The sequence below is a fragment of the Passer domesticus genome, chromosome 4 (genome assembly GCF_036417665.1).
Source record: "Passer domesticus isolate bPasDom1 chromosome 4, bPasDom1.hap1, whole genome shotgun sequence".
Lineage (NCBI taxonomy): Eukaryota > Metazoa > Chordata > Aves > Passeriformes > Passeridae > Passer > Passer domesticus.
In genome coordinates this window covers 80,200,678-80,224,650 of record NC_087477.1, presented here as the reverse complement: position 1 = coordinate 80,224,650, position 23,973 = coordinate 80,200,678, and the positions used below count along the sequence as shown (strand labels likewise).

General features: G+C 38.2%; 1 protein-coding gene across 15 annotated transcripts in view; it reads left to right on the top strand.

Moving 5' to 3' along the window:
* CTNNA2 (catenin alpha 2) overlaps positions 1-23,973 on the top strand; it is a 462,204-nt gene that overhangs the window by 325,439 nt on the left and 112,792 nt on the right. For all 15 annotated transcript variants that reach the window (XM_064419032.1, XM_064419026.1, XM_064419024.1 and 12 more), the window contains one exon: positions 21,312-21,392. In XM_064419032.1, coding sequence (XP_064275102.1) covers positions 21,312-21,392 — 81 coding nt within the window. The remainder of the gene's footprint in view (positions 1-21,311; positions 21,393-23,973) is intronic.

Below are 23,973 nucleotides of genomic sequence, written 5' to 3'. Positions count from 1 at the left end.
TTGTGAGGTTGAAATGGTGAGTAGTGAGAGAGGAGAGAGCACAGAGGCAGAACTGACTCAGAAGGAGTTAAAGCAGATATGGAAAAATACAATATTGGCAAAAGCAGGGACGAAAGCCCATAAATTTTCAGGTACTGATATTGTGAGTAAGTTTCAAGTATTTGATGGAACTGGTAGAAATGTTAGTTTTGAGACAGAAGTTATACAAATATATAGGCCCAGTGATTTAATATTTAGAACTTTGAGAGGAAAATGTGCCCAGTAAAACTGGTGCTGGTTCCTCAAGGTCTGCTGAAGCTGTCAGCAGATCTGAACAGTTCTGCAGTTTGTTACAGGCATACAAAGACCATATTAATTGGTTTTACTCACAGCAGAGAGGAATTTAGCATATGGGTGATATAGTTTAACCTGCTTAGCATATGGAGAAAACACTATAATGCAAATTTCCCGCTACCTTGGTACATTGCCTAATAATTTAGGATAGTTGAGTGTGCAATTAAAATTAAAATCTGTGAACATAAAGATGCTCAGTAGCCTTGGAGTAAGGAAAAAAAAAAATTAGGGTAGTAACAGTGACAAAGTCTAATAGTGGGAATTTAAAATGACATTTAAATTGAATTCTTGCCTGTGTTTGTAACTGTGGCAGTGGTTAATGGGGTTTGATCAGTGCAATATGGTACCCTGATATCAGCACAGACAGGAAATTTGTTAACAATGCATCAGCAAAAGGTTCCTGTGGGTGCTGGGGGTGTCCCTTCATCACCAGCACTGGGTTTAGATGGGATGAATGAGTTAAAGATGGGTCTGTAGACACAGAATGCCAGGCTAAAAGTCCATTTCTGTTCCTCATGAGAAGCTTCCCAGAGCTGATTCAGGGCTTCTCTTGGAGCACCCCAGAGCACAGGAAAGGTTCAGACAAGCGGAAAAGGTCACAAAATGCCCCAAAGAAATTGCTCTGTATCGTGTAATCTATCAGGAAAATCCAGAAGATGCAGCTTTTTTGTTGTTTTTCTTTTCTTCCCTCTCCAGAAATTTACCCTACATTTCTGCTTTGAACAGATGTCTTCAGAAAGTGTGTGGGAAATTTCCAGGAAAGTCTCATGCACTTGAATTTTATTATGTTTTTCAAGTACGATAATGATTTCAGAGATGACTGGTGCTATTATTTCATTTATTTTACAACATTTTGTGTTTCAATTCCTTTTATTGAGTTTGCACAAATACAGTTAGCTGTCGTACTTATCACTGTGCAAAATCACTGGTTAAAAAAGAATATATACAATTTAAATTTTTTTATATTTTTCTGGGCTTGTGAAATGCTCCCTTTTGGGTTTTTTTTTTGGGGTTTTTTTTTTTTTTTAATCTTTTCCACATTTGATATTCATGTGTCTCTATGAAGGCACAACATTCAATCCCACTGTTCAAAATAAACCTTTGTGTTGATCCAGTATGGCAGGAGAGAGTAAAGGCTGAAAAGTCAATTGGTCCAAAAATTTGGGGCAGCATTGAAGTAGAGAAATGGAAGCAATGAGGCAGAGGAGATTTAAGTCTGATATTTTGAGGGGCTGCATTTCCAGTTTAACAAACCAGGAGGTGTCTCCACAGGAGCCTCATGGGCTCTTCAGGTGTCTCAAGTCCAGCAATTATTTCATGGGTGAATGAGGATGACTTGGATAAACAAGAAGGCAAAGAAAATATATTGAGCCAAGGGAACAAAAACACTGTTCTGGAAGCAGAGCAGATTCCTGAGCACACACAGGTGTTCTGCAGAGTATGGACAGCCTGTCAGAGGAAACCCAGGTTATTTAGTGGGTGTATGGAAAGAGGGAAAAGAAAGGAACACAAAAAGAATTGTGATTCTGTTGTAAGAAAACAACAATAGCCCAGGCAGTCAATTTGAGATTGTTTAAATAGACAGAAATTCAGCAATAAACATCAGAACTGCCACTTAGAGAAGAAAACCTTGAACCTGTGGTCAAGAAAGGTAGAAAAGATGTAAGAATCTCCAAACTGGAGACGCAAAGGATTGAACCCTGCAGCCTGAAAGGATCCTCTGTGACAATATCATTCCCAGTCTGCCCTTTCCCACTAGGATGCCCATTCCAATCAGACTCCTTGGCTTGGGAGCTGGGAGTTTGAGGACGCTGACCTTGATGGAGGGAGCTGAGCTTCATTCTGGAGGCGTGTCTCTGTGCTTATGCATATGCACAAGGATTTGCATGTGTTTGTGGAACATAAAAGAAATGTTGGGTGGTGTTTGCAGCCTTCGCTGAAGTGAGGCAGAGGGAGTAGGTGGCAACTGCCCCAGAACGGGGAAGGGCTTTGATGGTGCAGTAGGAGGATGGTAAATATTGTTTATGTTTTGTGGTTGCTGTAGCTAGCTCTGCTGTTTCCATATCACCAAACATTTCAGTTCTGAGTTCTCATATCTTCGTTTCAAGCAAAATGTTCCCGATTTTGTTCTAATAAACAATAAACTGATGGGCATGCTTGGAGATATTTGAAGCACAGTATCTTAAGACACAAAAAAAAAGGAAAAAAAAAGGCTTTTAATTTTAAATTTTTAAAAATTTATTTTAAGCAGCATTCTTTTGGGTTTATGTGTCTATTTCAAACTCTCCATATAGCCATTATTGTATCTATGGATTTTATCTTTATTAAGTTCAGTACAGTGTGCTAATGCCACCTGAAAGGGATGTAAAGAGGGGGATCATCCCACAAGGGCTCTCAAAGAGGAATTTTGCAAAGATAGTAAATGTTGAAATTTGTTAAAATTGCCCTACTATATTTATAAAGTGCATTCTAGGAATCACTAGAGGGTTTATTCCTCTTCCTCTGGTTTGCTAGTTCAATGCAAGTCTTGCAAATGGATGAAATAAAAAGAATTTTATAGATAGTCTATAGTGGTCATAGAACATTTATCAAAGCAAGCTGGTTGAAGCATCGTTTAGCTGTAAGAATGCTCTCTGGTGCTATAGTAATTGACATTTAAATAAAGACCTGGGCAGAAGAATGTTTAGGTTATTGGCTTTTAAAAATAAATATTTGCAGATCATATTTACAAAGCAGAGCATTTCACCCTCTGTTTTTGAAGCAGTAAGCAGATCTGTTCATTTTCCATGCATTCTTTTAAAAGGATTATTGTATTTAAATGCTTGTTTTACAGTGCTCAATTCAATACAAGGCATTACTTTAAAAAGTAATAGTTTTTACAGTGTGTATCAGTGCAGGAAATCACAAAGTTGCAGTTTTTATTTACAGTTTAGGTAGAGTCTTGCCCTTTGTTTGGAGGTGAGGGATCAGATCTGAGCCCAAATTCCAATTCCCTGAACTCTCCAGCTGATCCAGCCACTGTTGTGCATCTTTTCCCAGCAGAGCTCAACCAGGAGCTCAAAGCTACTCCACAGAGTGGGAGAATGGGAGAATGCAGAGACAAAATCTGGGGCATGTTCAGAAATATAAATTTTGTTTCTTAGACTTGTGAATTAATTCTCATTCTGGTAATACCAAGGACAGGTTTTAAATAGTTTAAATGACTATGTTTAGGAAAAAAACCCAAACATACTGAATCAAAAATACACTTCAGAATCCAAATGAATCATAGAGTGGACCTTTAAAAATCATCTGTTCCAATCCCTCTGCTGTGAGTTCACTAGATCAAACCTCTGTCCAACTTGACCTTGAATGGGGCATCCAACCTCAAAATGTGACCTTTGAAATTCCCAAATAGTCGAGAAAAGAGAAAAAAATCTCTGAGTTTATGTATTTATTTCATTATAACATCTGTGGTATCAAAAGGCCCATAAAATCCATGTAGTACAGAGCAACACAAAAAGCAATAGAAGAATTTGGTTTATATTCCTTGTACGAGGTGTTTTTTTAATTTGGTTGGTTTTTTTGGGTTTTGTTGGTGTGTTGTTGTTGTTGCTGTTTTGGTGTTGTTTCAGGTTCTTTTTCTAAAAACTGTGCTGTGTAAAATAGTTTCTGCTCTCTTTCAGTGACCTCTGAAGTCAGTGAGCTTTTTCACTAAACATCATAAACTTATTGTCAGGCACAGGAGATTAGACATGATCATGATTTCTAGTCCAGGAAACTGAAAATTGGTCTATATTCATGAATGTGCTGTATAATAGGCTGTTATAAATCCAGTTGGGTTATTAGGATTTATTACAGAAGGGAAGAATCATGGTCACATTTAACTCACTGGATTCAAGGTTTACAGAAATAACCAGTTCTAATAATGCTTGTCTTATAATAAAAAAATATCAGCAGCCATACCAAAACTAGTTAAGTCAATATAATTCAAAAGTCAATTTAAGCCAGAAGTCATGAGGATACAAAGCCAAAAGTTTTTGTAAAATTCTGTATTCAGAAGAAAATATTTTTCCACATCAGTTTTTGCTGTTCTAAATAATTTATCTGGCTGCAGAGAAGGTGTTTGGAGATTTGATTTTATTTCTGGTTGTCCTACTCTGATTTGCTTGGTAATAATTTAAACTAGTTTGTCCCAGTTAACTCTCTTTTGCCCATGACAGGAACTGGTGAGGGATCTCTCCTTGTCCTTGTCTTGACCTTATCCTGCCCAGCTGAGAAGGGCAGTGTCATTAAAGTAAAAAAAAATGGCAGTTGAATTAAGATATTTAACACAGTGCATAATATTGGGCCCTGTCCTTCTTAGCATTGAAATTATTAATGATACTAGTCAAGAAAACATGGCTCTTCTGATTTATTTTGATGGTAAAACATGGTGTATTGGAATTACAAAAGCATTACATACACACAGATGAATAAATATGTGTCACCCAGCTTTCTTTTTGTCTTGATAAAATTGGAAGTTATGTGGTATTTTGGAAATAGCTTTCAGAGGCAACAACTCATTCTTCTGCATGTTGTTGCAATTTGTTTCTGATGCCAAAACCACGTTTTTGTAGACAGAATGATATTAGAAGGAGAGAATTTCAGTAGGAGATGCTATTTGTTGTAATAAACTACTCTGAAGTTCATCAGTCAAAGTGAATGCTGGCATAGGCAGTAGTTCTACCAGCCTCATTTTGTTTTTTAAAAAAGCACTCTTTACCAGGATTTAGCTATATTAAATGATTGATGGGCACTCTTCTCTTGGTTTAGCAAGTCATCTAAGAAAAGAAATTTCATTTTTGAGTTTAAAAATATGTGTATTTTTAAATGTGTACACACTGTTGTGCACTTAAGGCAATTATTTTTTTAAAAGACATAGATCTCTGTGTAAAGAGAAGCAGATGAAATATTAACTTTGTAAACAAACTCATTCCTTTTGTTTTGCATGAGCATGTGAGATGAAAGAGGCTCACCAGAGAATTTTATCAGTACCTTGTCTGACGTGGTCATGGATTTGAGGTTGTCCACTCCCTGTCCATGCCCAGCAGGAATGCAGCAATCAGGGAATGTGACAAAGTGGCCTTTCCTGATGTAGCATTGGTGACTTTGTGTCATTTTCCTACATCACAGGGAAGTTTCCAAAATGACTTGTCATTTTACCTCTAAATACAGGCTAACCCCACCTAGCAATTACTGTATTTGAAAGTACGCACATTTATAAAATTATTTCAAACATTTAACTAAATTACTGAATTATAAAATTTAATTATTAAACTAATTAAATAATAAAGTCTTAAAAATAAAAAATAATATCATATAATTCCCAAACTCTATTAAAAATCAGTTGTTCTGTCCATTCCCCTCCTGCTGCCAGAGAACAAGCTATGAACACACAGCTATCTCAGCAGAGCTCACTTGATCTATTTAGAGTCCTGTTCTGCATCATTTCCAACTGCTGTGCAACACTGACTTGTTAAACACTTTCCTGTGGCCAGCCCTAGTCAACCCATCTGTGTTCTGTGAAGTTCTTCTGAAGGTCAAACCTCAAAGATAGTTTCAGGACCGATGCCAGAATGAGTTTACACTCTGTAGATGCACTTTTGCTCTTTATCTTAGGCAGTCACTGAATGGCTCTGAGTGTTCAGAAGTCACAGCCCTGCAAAGTATCATTTGGATATTCATGTGATCTTTAATCTCAGAAAATAACCCTTTCTGATCTTTTTGCAATTAATCTTTTATGTGTATGAACAAAAGAAAGCAAAAAATTGTATTGCATGTTGTTGAAACAGATTATTAAGGAAAAATATTAAGGAAAAATAATTCTGCTTGTCAGCTATTAAACCTGAACTAGGATTCTCATATTTAATCTCGGCTATCTCTTGATTTTGATCTGGAACTGACTTTCATATGAATGTTGCATAAATATTTTAATGTCTGTTTAATTATTCTTTAAATAGACAGCAGTATTTAGCCAGGTCATTACGACCAATTTGTGTCACCTTTTGTCTTGGGGAAAGCTCCTCTTTGATTTTGACATGGTTTTCACCTTTCTTTTTCTCAAACCATGCAACTTTTAATTACAGTTGTTTAAAAAAACATAACAAAACAAAAACCCCCAGCCTTTTCTTCTTGCAGCCCATTGTTGTGCATCTAGGTGTTAATTAATGGCAAGAATCCCCTCTGTTCTCTCAGAAGCAAGAAGGGTATTTTCCTACTCCATGCTGTGAGGAAACTTTTCAATTAAAATTACATTTTGTTACCACTGGTTTCAGGACTGAGGGGCAAAATGGGTGTGTGGCATGACATGATTGAAAGACAAACTTAATGCAAGCAGTGTCCTGCATTGTTCCAAAATCAAATCTTCCCTGAGTTGCATCCCTCAACACTCACAGAAATGCTGGTCTTTGACATAGGAAAACACATCATTATCCTGAATTCCTTAAATGAGGAGTATCACTCAAATGTATTCATAATTTGCTGAGAGTTTGTAGTGGTGAACACGGCAGTGCTGTTGGACTTGATTTTAGAGGTCTTTTCCAGCCTTAACCATTCTGTGATTTCCTGACAGTTCATGAAACTCTAGAAATTCTCCTCGAAATCCTAGCACAAGACAAATAGTGGAGCACAGCAGAGTTTTTCACAGGTTGAGTTTTACACTTCTCTCCCACACATAAAATCATTAGAAAAATAAAAGTTTTCATTCTTGTGATTGCTCCTGTGAGATAAAGAAAAGAGGAGGAAAAAAAAGACTGTTCACTTTATACTGGAGAGGTAATATGCATCATGGCACTACTTTGAGATGAGATACTTCCTACCCATTTCACACTTTAGAAATAATTACTTTACACAGTGCAGCCCATTTTATTCACAGCAACTTTTTCTCAGTAATTTACTTGGTAGTTTTGAAGTGAAAAGCATCATGTGGTGTGGAAAGCCGCAGAGCCTCTCCTGCAGAGCTTTAGTTTGTTTTTTCTTTTTAAAATTTCTTTAGGTGTTTGATCATCATGGAATTGACTCACCCTTAACACTAATTGCCATACTGAAGAAAACTTCACTAAAATGTGGGCTATTAGATACCAGGAAGGGGAATTAGAAGTAGAGTCAAATTCCCATAGACTGTGGATTCAGTTGTTCTCCTCTTGGTGCACATCACAACCAAGTGGAACATGCAGAACTTCCTCAGTTGTTCTTGTTTTAGTGAAATCATTCATTTTTATAGTAGGCATTTATTCAATTATAATACCAAAGATAATGTCAGTGGGATTATGGTTGTGGCATATAAGAACTGAATAATAAATAGGAAGTGTGGAATGCTGCATTGTATTAATACAGAAATTGATATTGAAGTCACAGAAGATTGAATTAAAAGCTGAATTAAGCTGAATTATTGGACTAACACTATTTAAAATGCTTGATATCCTTATATATTAAAAATAAGATTGATTTGTAACATCAGGTTTTTTTGGGAGGGAAAGGATCAAACCAGATGTAGTGGTCAGTCAGCACTTTTATCACATGCAATTAGTTTTGTAAGCATTTGTCATTAAAAGGGGTTCCAAACAGCTGCAGATGTCTGTGGCGTGCATGATTTGCACTGAGACTTGCAAACAACCCTGTTTGTCTTGATACAAACCATTACCCATTCCTCAGGGAAAAATCTCCTGCAGAGAGCAACTTAGTACAACCCTGGATTTGGAGTTCACCTCCAAAGCCAATCTGATTGCTAATGGAAGGCACATCCAGGTAATTTAAGAATTTCAATTCCACAGACTTTCAGTCTTTTTAAAAATGTACACGTGTGCCTCATTGGATGAATTTTCAGAAGGATCTAGATGACTCAGAGGGATATAAATAACTTTGGAGCTGAAAAACCAAATCCAGGCCTGTTTTAATGTTCTTTGGATGGCTGGTCTTCCTCTGGCACCTCTGAAGTCTCGTTCATTTCATTTATGAACATCAGAGTGAAGGTGGTGCCAATTAGCATCTGTTTCAAATTTATTTCAGGTATTGCATTGGAACCACAGGTTTCAGTCTGCTGTGATTTCATTTAACATGCCTTAACATTTTTTCCACTTCATTTCTTACAAGAAGTCTTTGTGGCAATCTACCAAAAGAACTAAGTTGCTTTTAACCCTTTCTGAGGTATTTTCAGGGTTTTAGTAGTGCCAGAAGATGAAGCTGTGGCAAGGAAACTTGGAAAAATAGGATAACACTTCAATTGTCACTATTTTAAAGGGCAGAGTATCAACTTTGCAATGGTTTTACATGTTGCATATTCACTTACTTCCTTTCCCATTAGCTGTGAGATGGGCTCCAGTGGCACTTTCCTTGGGAATTTCAATGCCATCATTACCAACGGGGCAGAGTTAACTCGTCACACTGCACAGTCATAGTAATAACTCTTTTTGGAGGCATTTATGTGCTGTGCAGAGCTATTCATTCAATTACCCTGTGGACCAGGCAGGGATGGTCAAATTAATTACTATCTCATGAATATAGAAGATAAAGGGCCAAATCCAATTAAAGACCCAGAGTCCCTGAGCTCAGAATTACAAGATGATAATTTTAAGTGATTTTACCATAGGGGCACCTGTACCTGGGCTATGCATTGTGGCTCTTGAAAAAAGTGAAGTCACTTCATTCCAGGAGATTCACTGTGCTGAGTAAACTCCAGGCCCCCATCTCTTCTGGATCTTAAAAATCCAATTAGGTCTGGAAGGAGAAGGCTTTTTCCAGCCTTTTTTTTTTTTCAGTTCTGTCCTGAAGGCATGCCTTGATAGGGGTTTTTAAATTAGGAAAAAAAAAAATCTAAGTTATTCTACCTTCTACACTTTAATTTTAATGGCTGAGGATCATGTAGGGCTTCAGTCTACTGTCCTATCATGGGGTTTCACAAATCCTTATTTCCTTTACACCTCTGAACCTGGGTACTTTTCTACCTGTTCCAGTGAAACTGGGCTGTGGTGCAGATTGGGGTAAAAGAGTCAGAGGGACTCCAGGCACAGTATCCATGCCAGCAGATCCCACCTGGGGACTCCAGGCAGGAATTTCAGGACAGGTTTGCATCTGTTTGTCCTTTGGAATCTACCAAATGTGCAGCCCTGCCTTCAGCAGGAGAAGGAGTCATCCCTACCCTTCCCTGCTCCCATTTCAGCCACTTAATCCAAGTAATCTGCTTGAGGATTCCAAAAAAATCTTTTATTCAAGGGAAATTTGGAGTGTCCATGAAAAATGAATGCTCCAATCATTCAGTGGAAATAATGGCAAAACTCCTGCTGACTTGAGAGGGAGCACAGAGAGGCTTTGTAAATGTACCAGTTATCACTTCAGTAAAGGTCTTTATGTATTTAATTTTATTCTAATAACAAAACAAAAGCCAAAAATATTTCTGATATCTACAAGAGGAAATAAGGCCTCTAATCAGTCTGTAGAAGTAAAGCATTATTTTATGCCTAATTAGTTTGTAATAGCATTTCCAAAGGGTTTCTTTTTCTGTAAAAAAGACTGTTGATGAAAATGTCACAGAGTTATTTTCAACAGGCTTTTTCTGCAGATATCCCACATGGACATTCTGTTATTTTGTGCTGGCTTTTACACTAATGCCCTGTAATTGTGTTTCACTTCCTCTGATTAAACTGACAAGTAATTTGAATGGATATCACTTAACACATTGATCTGAGGCAGTGGCAGGAATAGACCATGGCTTTGCTCTGTGAAAATAGAGCTGGTTCTTTGCTCTTGAACTATTTTGGAAGTCAGGTTGGAGTTTTAAAACTCTTTTTTTTTTTTTTTCTAATTTTATTTTCTTTTATTTCATCCCTGTTGCCTCACAGTTGTGATGTCCTGCAAAGGAGCATGTGGACACAAAGGAGCCTGCACTCAAAGTGAAAGCTTAATTACCATAATGAGGATTGAGTTCTTTTCTTTGCTCTGTCTCCATTCATTCCAAACAGGAGCTGAAGTTATGGCACATGTGCAATTAAAGCTCACACTCATTGTTTGCTTGAAGCTGGGGTTTTCACAGGAGAGTGTCAGAGTGAAAACCCTTCTTGACAAGCACATGTCGTGCCCTCAGAAAGTCTGACACATCCCCAGATAATTGGGGGATTGATACATCCACAGGTAATTGGCAGCACAGCAGCTGCCAAGTGGGGTCCAGCACTGGAAAGCAGCAGTGGTTTCACTGGATGCAAGAAACGTCACCCAAAATTATGTCAAACATTGTCTCACTGTGTACTGTAATAAAGTGTTCAGAGGAAGTTGGATTATTAAAGAGAATGAACAGAGAAAAAAAGCCTCCCTGGGTGGTCTGGAAGAAACTAGCAAGATAAGGGGAAAAAACCTAAGAATTCATTGGATAAAGTATTTAATCCTCTGTTATAAGTAGAAATATTGAGTTGGCATTGACTTTCAGCTGCCTGCCGTGATGATCACGTTTTTGATTGGACATAAACAACACTTGTTTCCTCATGGATCACCCAAGGAATACAAGCACAATGCAATTAAAAAGAAAGAAATGCAGATGTAATAGTCAATACACATCTCATCCAGAGGTCTATTGCATAGTGACCGATGCAGCCAACCAGTTGAAATCCCATTTTTCAGTGATATTTGTTAATCAAAGCACTGTAAGTGCAGCCAAACAGTTCTGTGCTTCCAGGGCACAGACAGGCGACATTTGGTGGGGAGGGGGGCTGAATTCTGTGTAATATTTGTCTTTGTGCCCTGAACAGTAATTCTGCACCTAAATAGAAAGGCAGTGTTGGGGCTTCAATATGTTCATGAGAAATGTTCATTTTATACCTGTAAATGTGAGTGCTTTGATGAACTTCCAGTGGTCACTTCATTGGTTAAAAAGCTTCTTTGCTAAAAAAAAACATGCATAAAGATCCACGGTGTGGAAGCCAACATTGCAGACAAATGTTGTTACCAAATGGAGCCTGTTTCTTAAATGCCTAAACAAAAAAAAAGGCTTTGCTTCTAACCAAACAGTATTATGTGGTTCTGCTATTCCTCCAAGAGACAGAGCTGGAAAATACTGAAAGGATGTTTTGAAGGAATGCCGAGATGTCTCAGGAAATCCTGCATTTAATTCCTGTGACTCCTAATGTGCCCTTTAGTCTAAATCCAACCAGGGAGAGAAGAGGTACAGGTGCTGTTTAAAAGTGGATAAACCATAAAACTGACAGAAATACCAGACATGGATATCACCTCCACTAAGAGCTCTGACAAGTATTTCCACTAATCTGTGACACAACAAAGATTTAGTCAATATATTTCAGAGTTTAGATGCATGAAGTATTGTTCATCACGTGTTGTAAGATTCTCTACTTCTCTACCCCTCCTCTTTTTTAGTTGCTTATATTGCATCAACTTTTTCACCGACAGAATGCATGGCACAAGGTTTTGATAATAACTGTATATGACTCAGGAACATTATTATGCTTAAAATAATAGAATAGACTTTTCTCAAAAGCTTGCATTTAAGTAGGTAAATTTTGACATTTTTTATTTGCATAGTCCTTCACTAAGGGCTTTGATGTCTGAATGGAAAGAAAAAAGAATGTGTACTATCTCCTCTTTTTCATTATTTTAGATTAAGAGAAGGCATCCAGGAGCAATTTAAAAGCAGATTGCAGTTTACAGCTGCAAAGCAGTTGGTGGTTAAATGAGGAGTTTGTAGTGGACCCTTTGCAAGTAGAAGTCTGTGAAGAAATTAGAATAATTTTGAATTCTGGAGTAAACATTTCTGACCTTCTAAATGGAAACATCTGCAAGATTTTGCTTAAATGATGAGTGGGGAGATTCTCAGCTGGTGTAAATTAGTGTGGCTTCAGTGAGGCTGATGTTTTTATAACAGTTTACATCATTCACATTTCTTTCTTCAAAAATTCTATTTTTTGTAAGCATTTAAGCGTAACAGCATCAATTTTCTGTACCAGCATCTTCTGAATAGAAATGTGCAGTTTCTTCTATGAAAACCCTGATGTTTCCCTCTTTGAGTAGGCATTGCAAAGGAAAAGATGTTCTTTAACTGCACAAAATATTCCTCCCGATTAAAATTCTACCACATATTGCTATAAAATCATCCCTGAATCAGGAAGGAGTGAGGGGAAGCTTCACAGACATCAGCTCCAAGGACAGTGGGACAGAAAGGAGGATGAGAAATAGACTTGCATGCTAACACTCCTGTCCTCTGCATTCCCAGGGACAGAGATCACATTACACACACACTGCCAGAGGTTTCTCCAGGACGTATCAGAAATCCTCTCTCAGGGAATCAGCTCCTGCAGATGCATTCCCTTGTTTCGCCCTGTTATCAGCAAACTTCAGCTCCAAATTAGGGTGATGTTGCCCTATGTCTGTTAACCTGATTAGAGAAATACAGGTGTAACTGGAGGGGTTTTTGGTTTTTTTCATTAAGTTGTGGTGTTTCTGTGACCCAGTTCCCTCAGCCTTTCCTCTCTTGGCATTCCCAGTGCTTGGATCATCCTCCTGGCCCCTTTCTGGACCTTTTCAGCCCACCCACTTCTCTTTTGCCTGTTTGAAAATATTAAACACTATTGAGCCCAATATTGATCCCTGAAGATCAATATTGCCCCACTGGTGACAGGCTGCCAGCTTGGAAAGGACCTGAAAGTGTTAAAGATTAAATGTTGAATCTAAATTATGAACTGTGTTTCTTTCAGACAGTGGGAAGAAAGGGGATTTTTAAAAAAATATCTCATCCTGGGAGGACAAGAATATCTTTTGCAGAACCTTGTAAAAAAACATGCCCTTATAATGCTGTATTTTTTTTAATTCTCTGAAAGAAAATAATGCAAGTCATACATTTTTCCAAGATAAAACCTCCAGCCTGATCCTTAGGAGGGCTGGACACTCCTTGCAGCTATTAAATAGGCAGTTTATGTCAAGTACCTCAGTATTCTTCTAAGAATTAATCATCAAGTGCTTCAAGCTCCCCTCCACTGTCAATGGAGGGAAGCAATCCCCTGTGATGATAAGTACTTTGTATTAAAATAAATATGCAAGACAGATGGGTGCTCTAAAAATGCCTGTCACTATATCTTGAATATAGAAGGAGCTAAAATAACTATATTTGATTCAGTATTTCAGAATGGCAACATTAAATGGGATGGCCCTACCCTGAGCACTATCACTGCTTTCTGGAATGACAGAGAGTGCTACGTTATAATCTGAATTTAATTAAATGGCACACCTCGTTAATGATGGCAGGGGGAAGAATTTCTTATTGCTGCATGGCTTTCACCCCTTGTCAAGAAAAACCCCTCCAAACAATACATGTATTTTATGAGATAAAAAAATCAATGAGATTTGAAAGTTACACAACCTTTTGCACTTAGGAAGGGCCCACCAGATGCCATTTCTTAATTTTCAGTGCTTCAGAATGCTGTAAAATCCAGTCTTGGCTAGTAGCTAGAAAAGCAAGAATATGTTCTCACCACAGTGATGTTGGAAACCCTTGTTCAAAAATACACAGAAAGACAGAACTATTCAGTATATTCTCTACAAATTAAAAAGAAAAAAATCACCAAATCCAAAACATTCCTGCCTTCATTCTCAAGAGTAAAAAAAAAAAGTTCTCCATTTTATGCAACCTCTAATAATTTTATATGTAAATTCTTCAGCCAGTTTTTTTTTTTGGTTTTTGGGGTTTTGGTTTTTTGGGTTTTTTTTTTGGAAGCTCAGATGCCAGTACGTGATTATGGGTACATATCAGTCAATAATAGCAGCTGCCACCTGGGAACCAGTATGATCAAGCCCTAATCCTAACTGGATTTTCAAATCCAACCGCTGCCACTAATGATGTTTCTGGAAATCTTTGGTTATTGCCAAAAGACAAGAAGTAGCTACAAAAGTGAATTATGCAAAACAAGAAAAATAATGACACAAACCAATTAAAATACTCCCCTACACACAAGTTTTCCCACTTTGGAGAGGTTAAAAGAAGAAACTGCACATGGCTGATATTAAACAAACCATTTAATTCACCAATTCACCACTTGAAGGCATTTAGATATTGTGGTGATGTGGCCTGCATAAAAAACACACATAAAATATAACAAGAGAGTCTTCTTCAACCATTAATGGGTACAGTTTTTATGATTTCTTTATTTTATTACATACTTAGTTTTAATTATGTACAGCCCTAGATAAAACTTGCTTGGCTGCAGGCCAAGGATAAGATTTGCACACCTCAGGTACTGATACTGTGTCCAGCTCATGGTTCATTTTAATTTTATTGACTTTATTTACTATCTGAGATTGCAAGGATGTGGCTTCCCCAGCTTTCTCTGTAGCTGTAATTATTCATGCTACCCTGGAACCAGATAGACTCACTGGTCACAAGGTAATTAAACACTGCTGGGAGCAATTGTTTTATTTAAAGAGAACTTATAGTCTGTATCATACATTTATGAGCAGATTATTTAGTGAGTGGCATTGGAGAACTGAGCATTTCTGTGGAAGGATGAGGCTGTAATTCAGTGACCAAGATGGGATTTCCCTGCATCCACAGCAGGGTGGGCAGCAGGAAAGAGGGGATTCTGGCCCTCTGCCCCCTCAGCAGAGCTGACCCAGCACAGGCGGGACCTGGAGCTGCTGGAGCAATTCCAGAGGAGGCACCAGGATGGTCAGAGGGATGGAGCAGCTCTGCTGGGAGGAAAAACCAAGAGATTTGGGATTGTTCACCCTGGAGAAGAGAAAGCTTTGGGCTGACCTCACTGTGGCCTTCCAGCTTCTGAAGGGAACCTGCAGGAAAAAGGGAGAGAGAAAATTGACAAGTGATGGAGTGATAGGACAAGGGGGGATGGCCTTATGCGAGAGGTTTAGAGAGCAGGTTTAGATCAGATATTAGGATGAATTTTTTCTCTCTGAGGGTGGGGAGGCCCTGGCACAGGATGCCCAGAGGAGCTGTGGCTGCCCCTGGATCCCTGGAAGTGCCCAAGGCCAGGCTGGACAGGGCTTGGAGCAACCTGGGCTAGTGGGAGGTGTCCCTGCCCATGGCAGGGGGTGGAACTGGATCAGCTTTAATGTTTCTTCCCACCCAAACCATGCTGTTATTCCATGATTTCTGTCTTTTCCTTTTCAGTGGTAACTTAGCCTTTCTCCTTTGCAACCACCTAAACAAAGCTCTAAAGACCTTACCATGCAACCTTTTTTGTGCAATATTATCTCTTTTTTTTCTTTCTCCTGAGAAAATAAATGAATTATTAGGAGGGCATAGGAACATACAAATTTTAGTTCCACAGGAGGCGTTACTATAGCAAAATTGAAGCTGGAAAATGGATGACTGCAGAACCTCCAATGCAGCTCCTTAGAATAAATTCTAAAACCAAAATAATTTATACAAGTAAAAATATGATAAAATCACTGAACTGAGTACAACAGTAATTCATGTTCATACCACATTCCCAAGAGACTTCCTAACACTCAATCTTTCCTTAAACTTATTATTTTAAGAAGTCTTTTTCAGATCATCTCTAGAGGAACCATGCAGATTTTGTTAAACTTGTTTTCCTAACCCATCTCCTTAGAAAATTGTTAGAATTTTCAACTTCCAGTGAAATTTAGTCTCTACTTCTCCTGGAATATATTGTTAAGCCTTTTCCTGACCTAAAATGAATTGTCTTCTTTCAGAAGGGGACTATGTATTGGTATGTTTAAACCTAGATTTCTGCTTAAAAGCACTGATGCAGCCTATGCTTGTTGTTCAAAACGTTTTTTCTTTTAGTACTAAGCTTCTCTTCATCACTTTTAAAAGGGTTATTGAGCATTGGCATAGTTTTAAAGAAGTGATGTTCAACATTTAAAATAAAATATTAGGACAGATATATTTTTGAGCAGCAATTTGTGCCTTAACAAAACATTGTGATATTGAAGTTCTGAATAACCTGTAAATAATGTAGCCCTCTACCTAGGGGATGATGAAAAGATAAAAATAGATCAGTGTTTGGTAGCGTTTGGATCAATAGATAATCTTTCCAGCTGTCTCCTGGAGGCTAAATTACTTGAAACAGAAGTGAGGATGTCTTGGACATGCAACACTTGATGTTTGAAGAGATTGACTCTCCCAGATATTTTGGCTTACATCTGAAGCAGCAGAGAAAAAAAAAAAGAGGAATGTCTCAAAATGGTGGTTCCAAAACATCTTACATAGATTATTGTTGTTAATATTTTTACTGTTTAACTGAATCCCTGAGCTTCTAAACTGCAAACTTTAAAGGAAAATAGTGTTCTCTAACAATCACTCCTTTAGTTGTGATACACATTGGGGTTTTGTCTGTGGTATTATTTTGTAGCCTGCTGCTGCCCCACTTTTTGTGTATTTCTTGGCACTCCATTCCCTTCATTTACAGTTTACCATTGTCAGCCTTGTTCGTCTGGTATTTTTTTATAATAATGTGCTGAAAGCACTGGCTTTGCTTCCCCAACATTTCTAGGTGATCCTAACTTTTCGATGCAAAGATATTCTTTACAATAACATCTGTCCTTATCATAATAATTTTGGTAGTAGTAATTTCATCTGTTTCATGTGCTGAAATTTGAGCTCTGTGATTTCCTCATTAGTGGTATCTGGAATTATTAAAAACCAACAACACAGTTCCAGTCTGGAGCATCTTCTTCCAAGGTTGAGCATATCTCATCTAAAATGCACCAAGCCTCTGGGCTGATTGGCCTGGTTGTCCTTGTCTTGGTTCTGTGATATTCTCTAGGGTTAGAAAAATGTCCTGTTAAGTACCTCATGCTGATCAGAAGAGTTCTGTAATGAGCAAATTGTGGGATGTAAATGTCCTTAATAGTTGTGATACATATTTAGAGAGTTTAATATTTTACTCTAACAGTTTAAAGTGTAAAAAGGAAAAATGGAAGGAGAGGAAAAGGTCTTTGTAAAAAAGAAAACCAGTGCTATACCTTAGCAGAGATCTTTCTAGCATTCAGCAGATACTGAAATTTCTCATCATCCTTAAGTGCATTTTGTTCTTATTTTATTTCATTTCCTAACCAAATGAAGTTGAAGTTCCCTGTATAAATTAATTCTGGCTTTAATACCATGCAGTTTTACCTGTAAGGCTTTTCAGACTTTGTTTGATATAAATGATTGTGTTCTGTCTTTATTGTTCAGGTAATACTGTTGGCACTGGTTGAGACTGTAGACATTTTCTGGAGTAATAGAACACTCTGTACCTTGATTTCTTCCACTACCAGACATGGATGTGTTGAGAAACTACACAACTTCTCATGTCAGGTGGTAAATCCTGCTTAAAACCACTTGAATATTATATTCAGGGAGCTGGATCTGACATTGAGTGACCTGGGAGGGAACTGCAACCTTGAGGTAGAAATGCAGTGGAAGATCCTCTCCTGACCTGGGGGAGTCTGCAGCAGCACAGCCCCTGGCCAGAGCCTGTGGGAATTGGCTCATCCTGAGCTGAGAATAAATCAGATGGGCAGGGAAAAGCTCTAAAGAAGTTAGAATGGAAGCAACTCAGACTGAGAAAATTGTTTGAAAATATCTCGAGTACAAGCAGTATGCAAATGCTGGTAATGGTCACAAGAAATCAGGGACTTGATTAATATATTCTCCTGTTGCAAAGTTCTCCTCATTACACCATGAATAGATGTAATTCTGTCCATAGGAAATTGAATACAGATAGTTTGGCATTCAAGGAATTCTGTGCATTTCTCCTCCTTCTCCTTTTAACCCAATGCCAGCAGCAATTTTTACTTCCTTTTCATCCCAAAGTATCTTTCTTCCCTTTGCAGAGAAAGATTAACAGAGAAATGGCAAATGGCTCAATACCAAGCTTTTTCATTTTTTCAGGAAACCAATAAATTCCTTTCTATCCCTTCTAGGAATGAAGGCCAAAAATTTATCACAGAGCAACAATAAAATAAGAGTATTTAAGGACTTAAATAAATAAACTTTAATAAACTTATATTTTCAGCGCAGAGCAGATGGTATTTGACAGACCTGCCTGGAGCTATGTAGCATCACATGCCATGCTAGTTATTTTTCAATAATGTGATTTACTAAACAAATTTCTTTGAAATCATATGCTGAAGAAGGGGGTTTGTATACAGACTAAAAGGCCATTTTATAAGTAACAGGTGAAAGTCAGTTAAACTTCCTGGATAAGTAAAAATCGTGCAGAATGGGAGACTTCAGCCATATTTGTGTGAGTTAATAAAATACTGCCATTGAGTGAGCTCAACTGGATCTCTTGTTTTGGTTTAGTTTTCCAGCACATCCCATTTAGCATCTCAGGCAGACTGAGGCACAGTTTGGGCAATTGCACGCAGCAATGTGGAACAGGCTTTGCTGTGCTTTGGAGGGACAAGGGACTGGCCAGATGGATGTGGACAGTTTGTGTTGTGTGGCCTAAGGGTCACAGAAGGGCTCCCAGTTGTTTTCTGTTTCACAATAGGATGTACCTTAAGGGCCACTGTTTATATAAACACTGTTTATTTAAAACTGGAGTTGAAAAGTTACCGGATGGATTTGAAGGGAGGTTTAGGAGGGATGCTGGATTTAGGCTGCCTGGGCCTGCTCTCAGTGAGAGTTCCCACCTATGAGACACACCAAACACCCAGATTAGGAACCTAAATTACAAACTTTGAAGTCAATCTCAACATTTCTACTTTATTTTTTTTCCAATGCCCAGGAGCCTTTCTCCTCTAAATGGTGCAGTTTATCAAATGCTTAATTTATTTATTGTCACTGTGTCCCATAGCTGACTACCCTGGAAGGACTCCCAAGTTCCTGCTCAAGGACAACTTTCTGACCCCCTAAGTGGGTGCCAAGCATTAATTGCTTGACTTCACCATGTTGGTGGAGAATATATCCAATATATATAAATATATCTGCCCTGCATGAGGTCAATGAAGTGGAATTGTGAACTTGTTTTATTTGAGACCTGTAAAATACCATCCCTGTGTAGTCTTAAGTGTCTTGGTGTTTGCTCTTTGATTATTCACACTATGCTAGTCTCACAGGAATTTTGGCCTGTTTAGGAAATTATTCCCTGATTTTATTAAAAATAAAGGAGAAAAAAGTGCCAAACAAAGGTTATCTTTGCCCTAAAAAAAAAAAAAAAAAGTGTTAACATGTCTTCTGTGGTTATGGAGCTTTCTAATCTAGTCCATTAAAGCTTAAACAATGAGAAGGAAGAGAAGAATTTAAATATTAGATAAACTGAATTATTTGACCGGGAAAATAAGGCATTTCAGAACATGAATGTCACCAAGGAAACTTGGTTTAGCAAGTGCACAGCACACAGCTAATTTCTTTTTTTCTAAGTTTTCTTAGACTGTAACTCTGCAGTCTAACAAACCAGAACCTGGCTGAGACTGGGTCATCTGGAAGTCTCTGCTGAATCATTCCAACAGTCAGGAGAGGCTTCCTGGTCCAAAATTTTCTGCCTCAGCTTTATTGTGAAATTTCAGCCTGAAAAACAGGCTCGATTGTGTGCACATATGACACCTGCTGTCTGGAACAAAATACCAGGGACTGAATTTGGGACATCTAAAACCAAAAGCCTGTGCTGACATTGCTCAGGCTGAAGAGATGTGGTTCTTCAGCTGGGGACCAGAAGAACTCAGTCAAAGGATGAACACAAGAAAAGTGAGATAAAAATATCAGCGGGTGACACAGATGCCTCCTCTTGTGTGACAGCAAATGCTTTCTCTCTCTGTTTTCTGGTGTCAATTTGTGTGATTAACTTCACAATTTCTAATGGATCCTTTTTAGAAAGCTAAGAGGTAAATTTATGTTTTGTATTAAATTCTGGTGGCACTTGATATTGTTATGTTTGAATTTCTAAATTAAAAAAAGGGGATGGATTTTACAGATTTTTAAATGATCATAAAAGCTTTGGCCTCATGTCATAATTAGAATTACAGGCAGTAACAGAAAGCAGGCGTTCTCTGGAATGAATGCCTAAAGCAAAGGCTGGAACAGAGGCCTTGTGCCAATGTAGGGCTGATAACTGTGGTGTACATATGAGAGGGTATCATTGAAAGAGTGTCTTTAATCCCCATCCCACCCCAAAAGTGACTTCTCAATAGCTCCCAGAAACGTGTGCTATTAGGCTCAGCTGGAGAGAGAAAATCGCTCTTAATCATATGCAAGGAACAATTCTAAATAGAAGCATTTGAAAACAGCCTTGGGAAGGAAAGAGTACTGCCAGAAAGAATGGAAGATCATTTTGATTCTTGATGAAAAGCTTTCAAACAGAGTTCAATGTGCAAAAGATGTGACAAATCTTTAGAGAAGTACTTTTCTCTTAAGAGAAAGGTAATACAGCTAACAAAGTCACTTAATGCTTTTTGTGCCATTGAACCTGAAAACCATATTTTCCCCCCATTGGTTATGAGACACAAAAGGCTTTTTTCCCCCTTTTTAATCTTCGTGAGGAGTTTTGCTTTGAGACTTCCTGCAGGAAAGTGTTTTAAGTGGAATTCTTCTTTATACTGAACCTAATGTCTGCCAATATGATTCCTGTTACAGGCGTAGGGACCATTTTCCTTCTGTCCTCAAGCTGTGTTGCTGCTTATTATCATGTTTAACATTCCCAGTGCTTGGCAGGATGGAGATTAGAAACTCTTAATATTCATTTTATAGTGAAAGGTCTTGCCAGATTTTTTGGAGTATTAGCTATAATATATGCACATAATTTATTGGTGGAAAAGTTCTGAACTCTCCGGTGAGTCACCTTAATCTTTGTTCTTATCATTTAGGATTGTTCTAAAATAATCTTCTGTGCCTACTGCACATAAACATGTTAAAAACATTACTTTGGAAATAACAACTTGATGGTAGCAAACAAAAAAGCTGCAATAATTTCCTTTGATGAATCCTTACTATATTTTTTTTAAAGTTTATATCGCCTAGAGGATTTTTCTCTAACTCTAAAATCTTGTGTTTTTAACAGACTGGAAGGAAGGAGAAGGGAGACCCACTCAACATTGCCATTGACAAGATGACCAAGAAAACACGAGACCTTCGGAGACAGGTGAGCCTTGCTTTTCATAATGTTTCCTGATTCTCCAGGGAAATCATTGCTTTACAACTTCAGGCTGGTTTTCCACATGAGGAGGTGTAAAGAATTGGTGTCCTCATTTAGATATGGCCCTACATTGCGCATGACATTAAGCAAGTAGCACCATTTCCTGTGACAAAAAAAAAAAAACAAAAAGGGAGAAGGAAATGCATTCCAAGTGTAACCACCAATGGTCTTTCCATGTGGGAGAGGAGGCAGATTGTCCAGACCTTCCCTGCCTTGGCAGCTCAAAACCCCAGTCATAAAAACACTGGCATATGTGCTTATTTGTGTTTTATTTGAACACACTCACTGGAGTAACAGGAAAGATGAGCAGAATATGAAAAAGAAAAAATTGTAAGAGTAAAATATATTCAAAGAGAACTTCCAAGGTACTGTAGTAAATAAAGATCCTGTGAAGATACAGAAAGTCATAATAAATAACAATTTTGCCAGAGAGGTGCATGTCCCATCCCTGTAAACACTCAAGGCCAGATTGGATGGGTTTGAGCAACCTGATCTCGTTGAGCATGGCCCTGCCCATGGCACAGGGAAATGAACCAGATGACCTTTAAATAGCCCCAAGCTATCCTATGATTTTATGAATAACTGCAAAACCCTAGTTTAAACCATACATTTTGTCTTTCTTCTCTTACATTTATCATTGTGTTTTGTGAAAAGAAAGAAAGGTTGATTCGAAAAACTTGAGATGGAAAAGTGAAAGGAGATTGGCAACCAAAAGGGGGAGGTTTCTCTTTACACCTTCAAGTAAAGGCAGGATAGATTGCCTCTTTTTAGCTACTTTTTCTGCCTTTGAGATTATCCCAGTTCTGCATTTTTTAACCAAAAAAAAATAAAAAAAATAATAATTCTACCTGGCCTCTGCGAAAGTGATCCCAAATCCAGAAAACTGCCAAACCAAGTAAAGATTTAAATGCATCTTCAAGTACCTATTTGCAGCATGATAATTTTGGAGAGAGTGGCCCCTGTAGGCATTTTGAAATCAGTGCTCTGCACTGCTAAAACTCAGCTTATTTCAGCTCTTCCTCCTTAACCTTTAGCAGACGTGTTTGGAGATCATCTCAGAGCTTATTTTGCCAAATAACAAACCCATTGCAGTGGACCTACAGACAATATGAATCACTTTGAGTCTCCTATATAAAGCCTGGCATCACATCTGCTGCTCAGCTAATGACAGAAAAGAGATCTCTGCTGTTCTGACCTCCAAATTTGTGGGATCCTCAGCTCTGCAGTGGAGCTGGGACCATGTGTTGCCTCCCACCTCTGTTCTCACTGCCTCAAGGAAGTAGCAGACTAACACATGAGTGAGTTCTGTGTGAGGCTCTCAGCAGTTGCCTGAATTACTCATCCCTAAAGCCAAATTTACTCTGAAACGTGATATAAAAATGGCACCTGTCTTAATAAGCTGTGTGCTTCTCATGTGTATTCACCCTCGTGGAATGTCAGCCTCAGAGAGCTTGGAACTCTGGATGTGGGTAAAATGAAGCACAGATATTGTATTTTCCTGCTTGGGGATGAAGCTTTTAGTACTGTTTCTGATATTTATGGAAGTTAATCACGTAGGTATAATGTTTATTAAATTGTGGCAGTTGCTAGTAAACTAATCAAGATTAAATCATAATTGTGCTGGGTTTTGCACAAACATAGAGGAAGACGGAGTCTGCTTTCAACAATGTGCATTCTGACTGTAAATCATGATCCCTCAGAATCATGATCACTGTTCTGCTTCATCACATGAATATAATCAGCAGAGTACCTGTGTGTGGCTGCCCAGACCTGCCTGTGCACTCCCTGCTAAATTCCAGAATGTGAGGGTGTCACCAAGGGCTTGGTTGGATGGCTGGGGAGAGAGGCCTGAAGGTTCAGAGGAAATGAGCTGTGGTGGAGGATACAGTGTCCCACTATTTCAGTTTTTGTATTCTGGGCAAAATCATTAGAGAGACAACCAGCTTTGAATACCATCATGCCTTTTGTCTTAATGAATCCCTTTTAAAGCTTGTTTTTCAGACTTTGGATGTTTAATGTTAACACCATTAAAACTAGATAACCTACAAGAGTTAGGTGATGAAAAATACAAATATAGATAAATAGATTTTTTTTCCCCAATTGGTAGTCAGGCTCCCTTGCAAGACTTCAGTATTCACCCATCTAAGACTGATTTTTCATTTTCTCCCAGGTCATTTAGCTCTTTATTTGGGAGATTTGATTTCATTATCTGCATAACATGCAGACATGGGAAATGATTGTGGATGGAACACACAGTGCTAAAATTCTGCCTCACAATTCACAGTCACTTCAATATTTCTTATTCTGATAGAATTACATCTTTTAAACTTACATCATTTAAACTCTCCTGGGAATCAGGAGATGACTATGGAGATCTAATTATATGTCTTACTATAAACTGCCAGTAAGAACATCAAGCTAAGTCAGACTGAGCAGGTTCTTGGAAGCAGACACACCTCACCAGCCCATGGCTTACTGCTGCCATTCCTCACAGGATTTTCATGGAATCATAGCGTGGTTTGGGTTG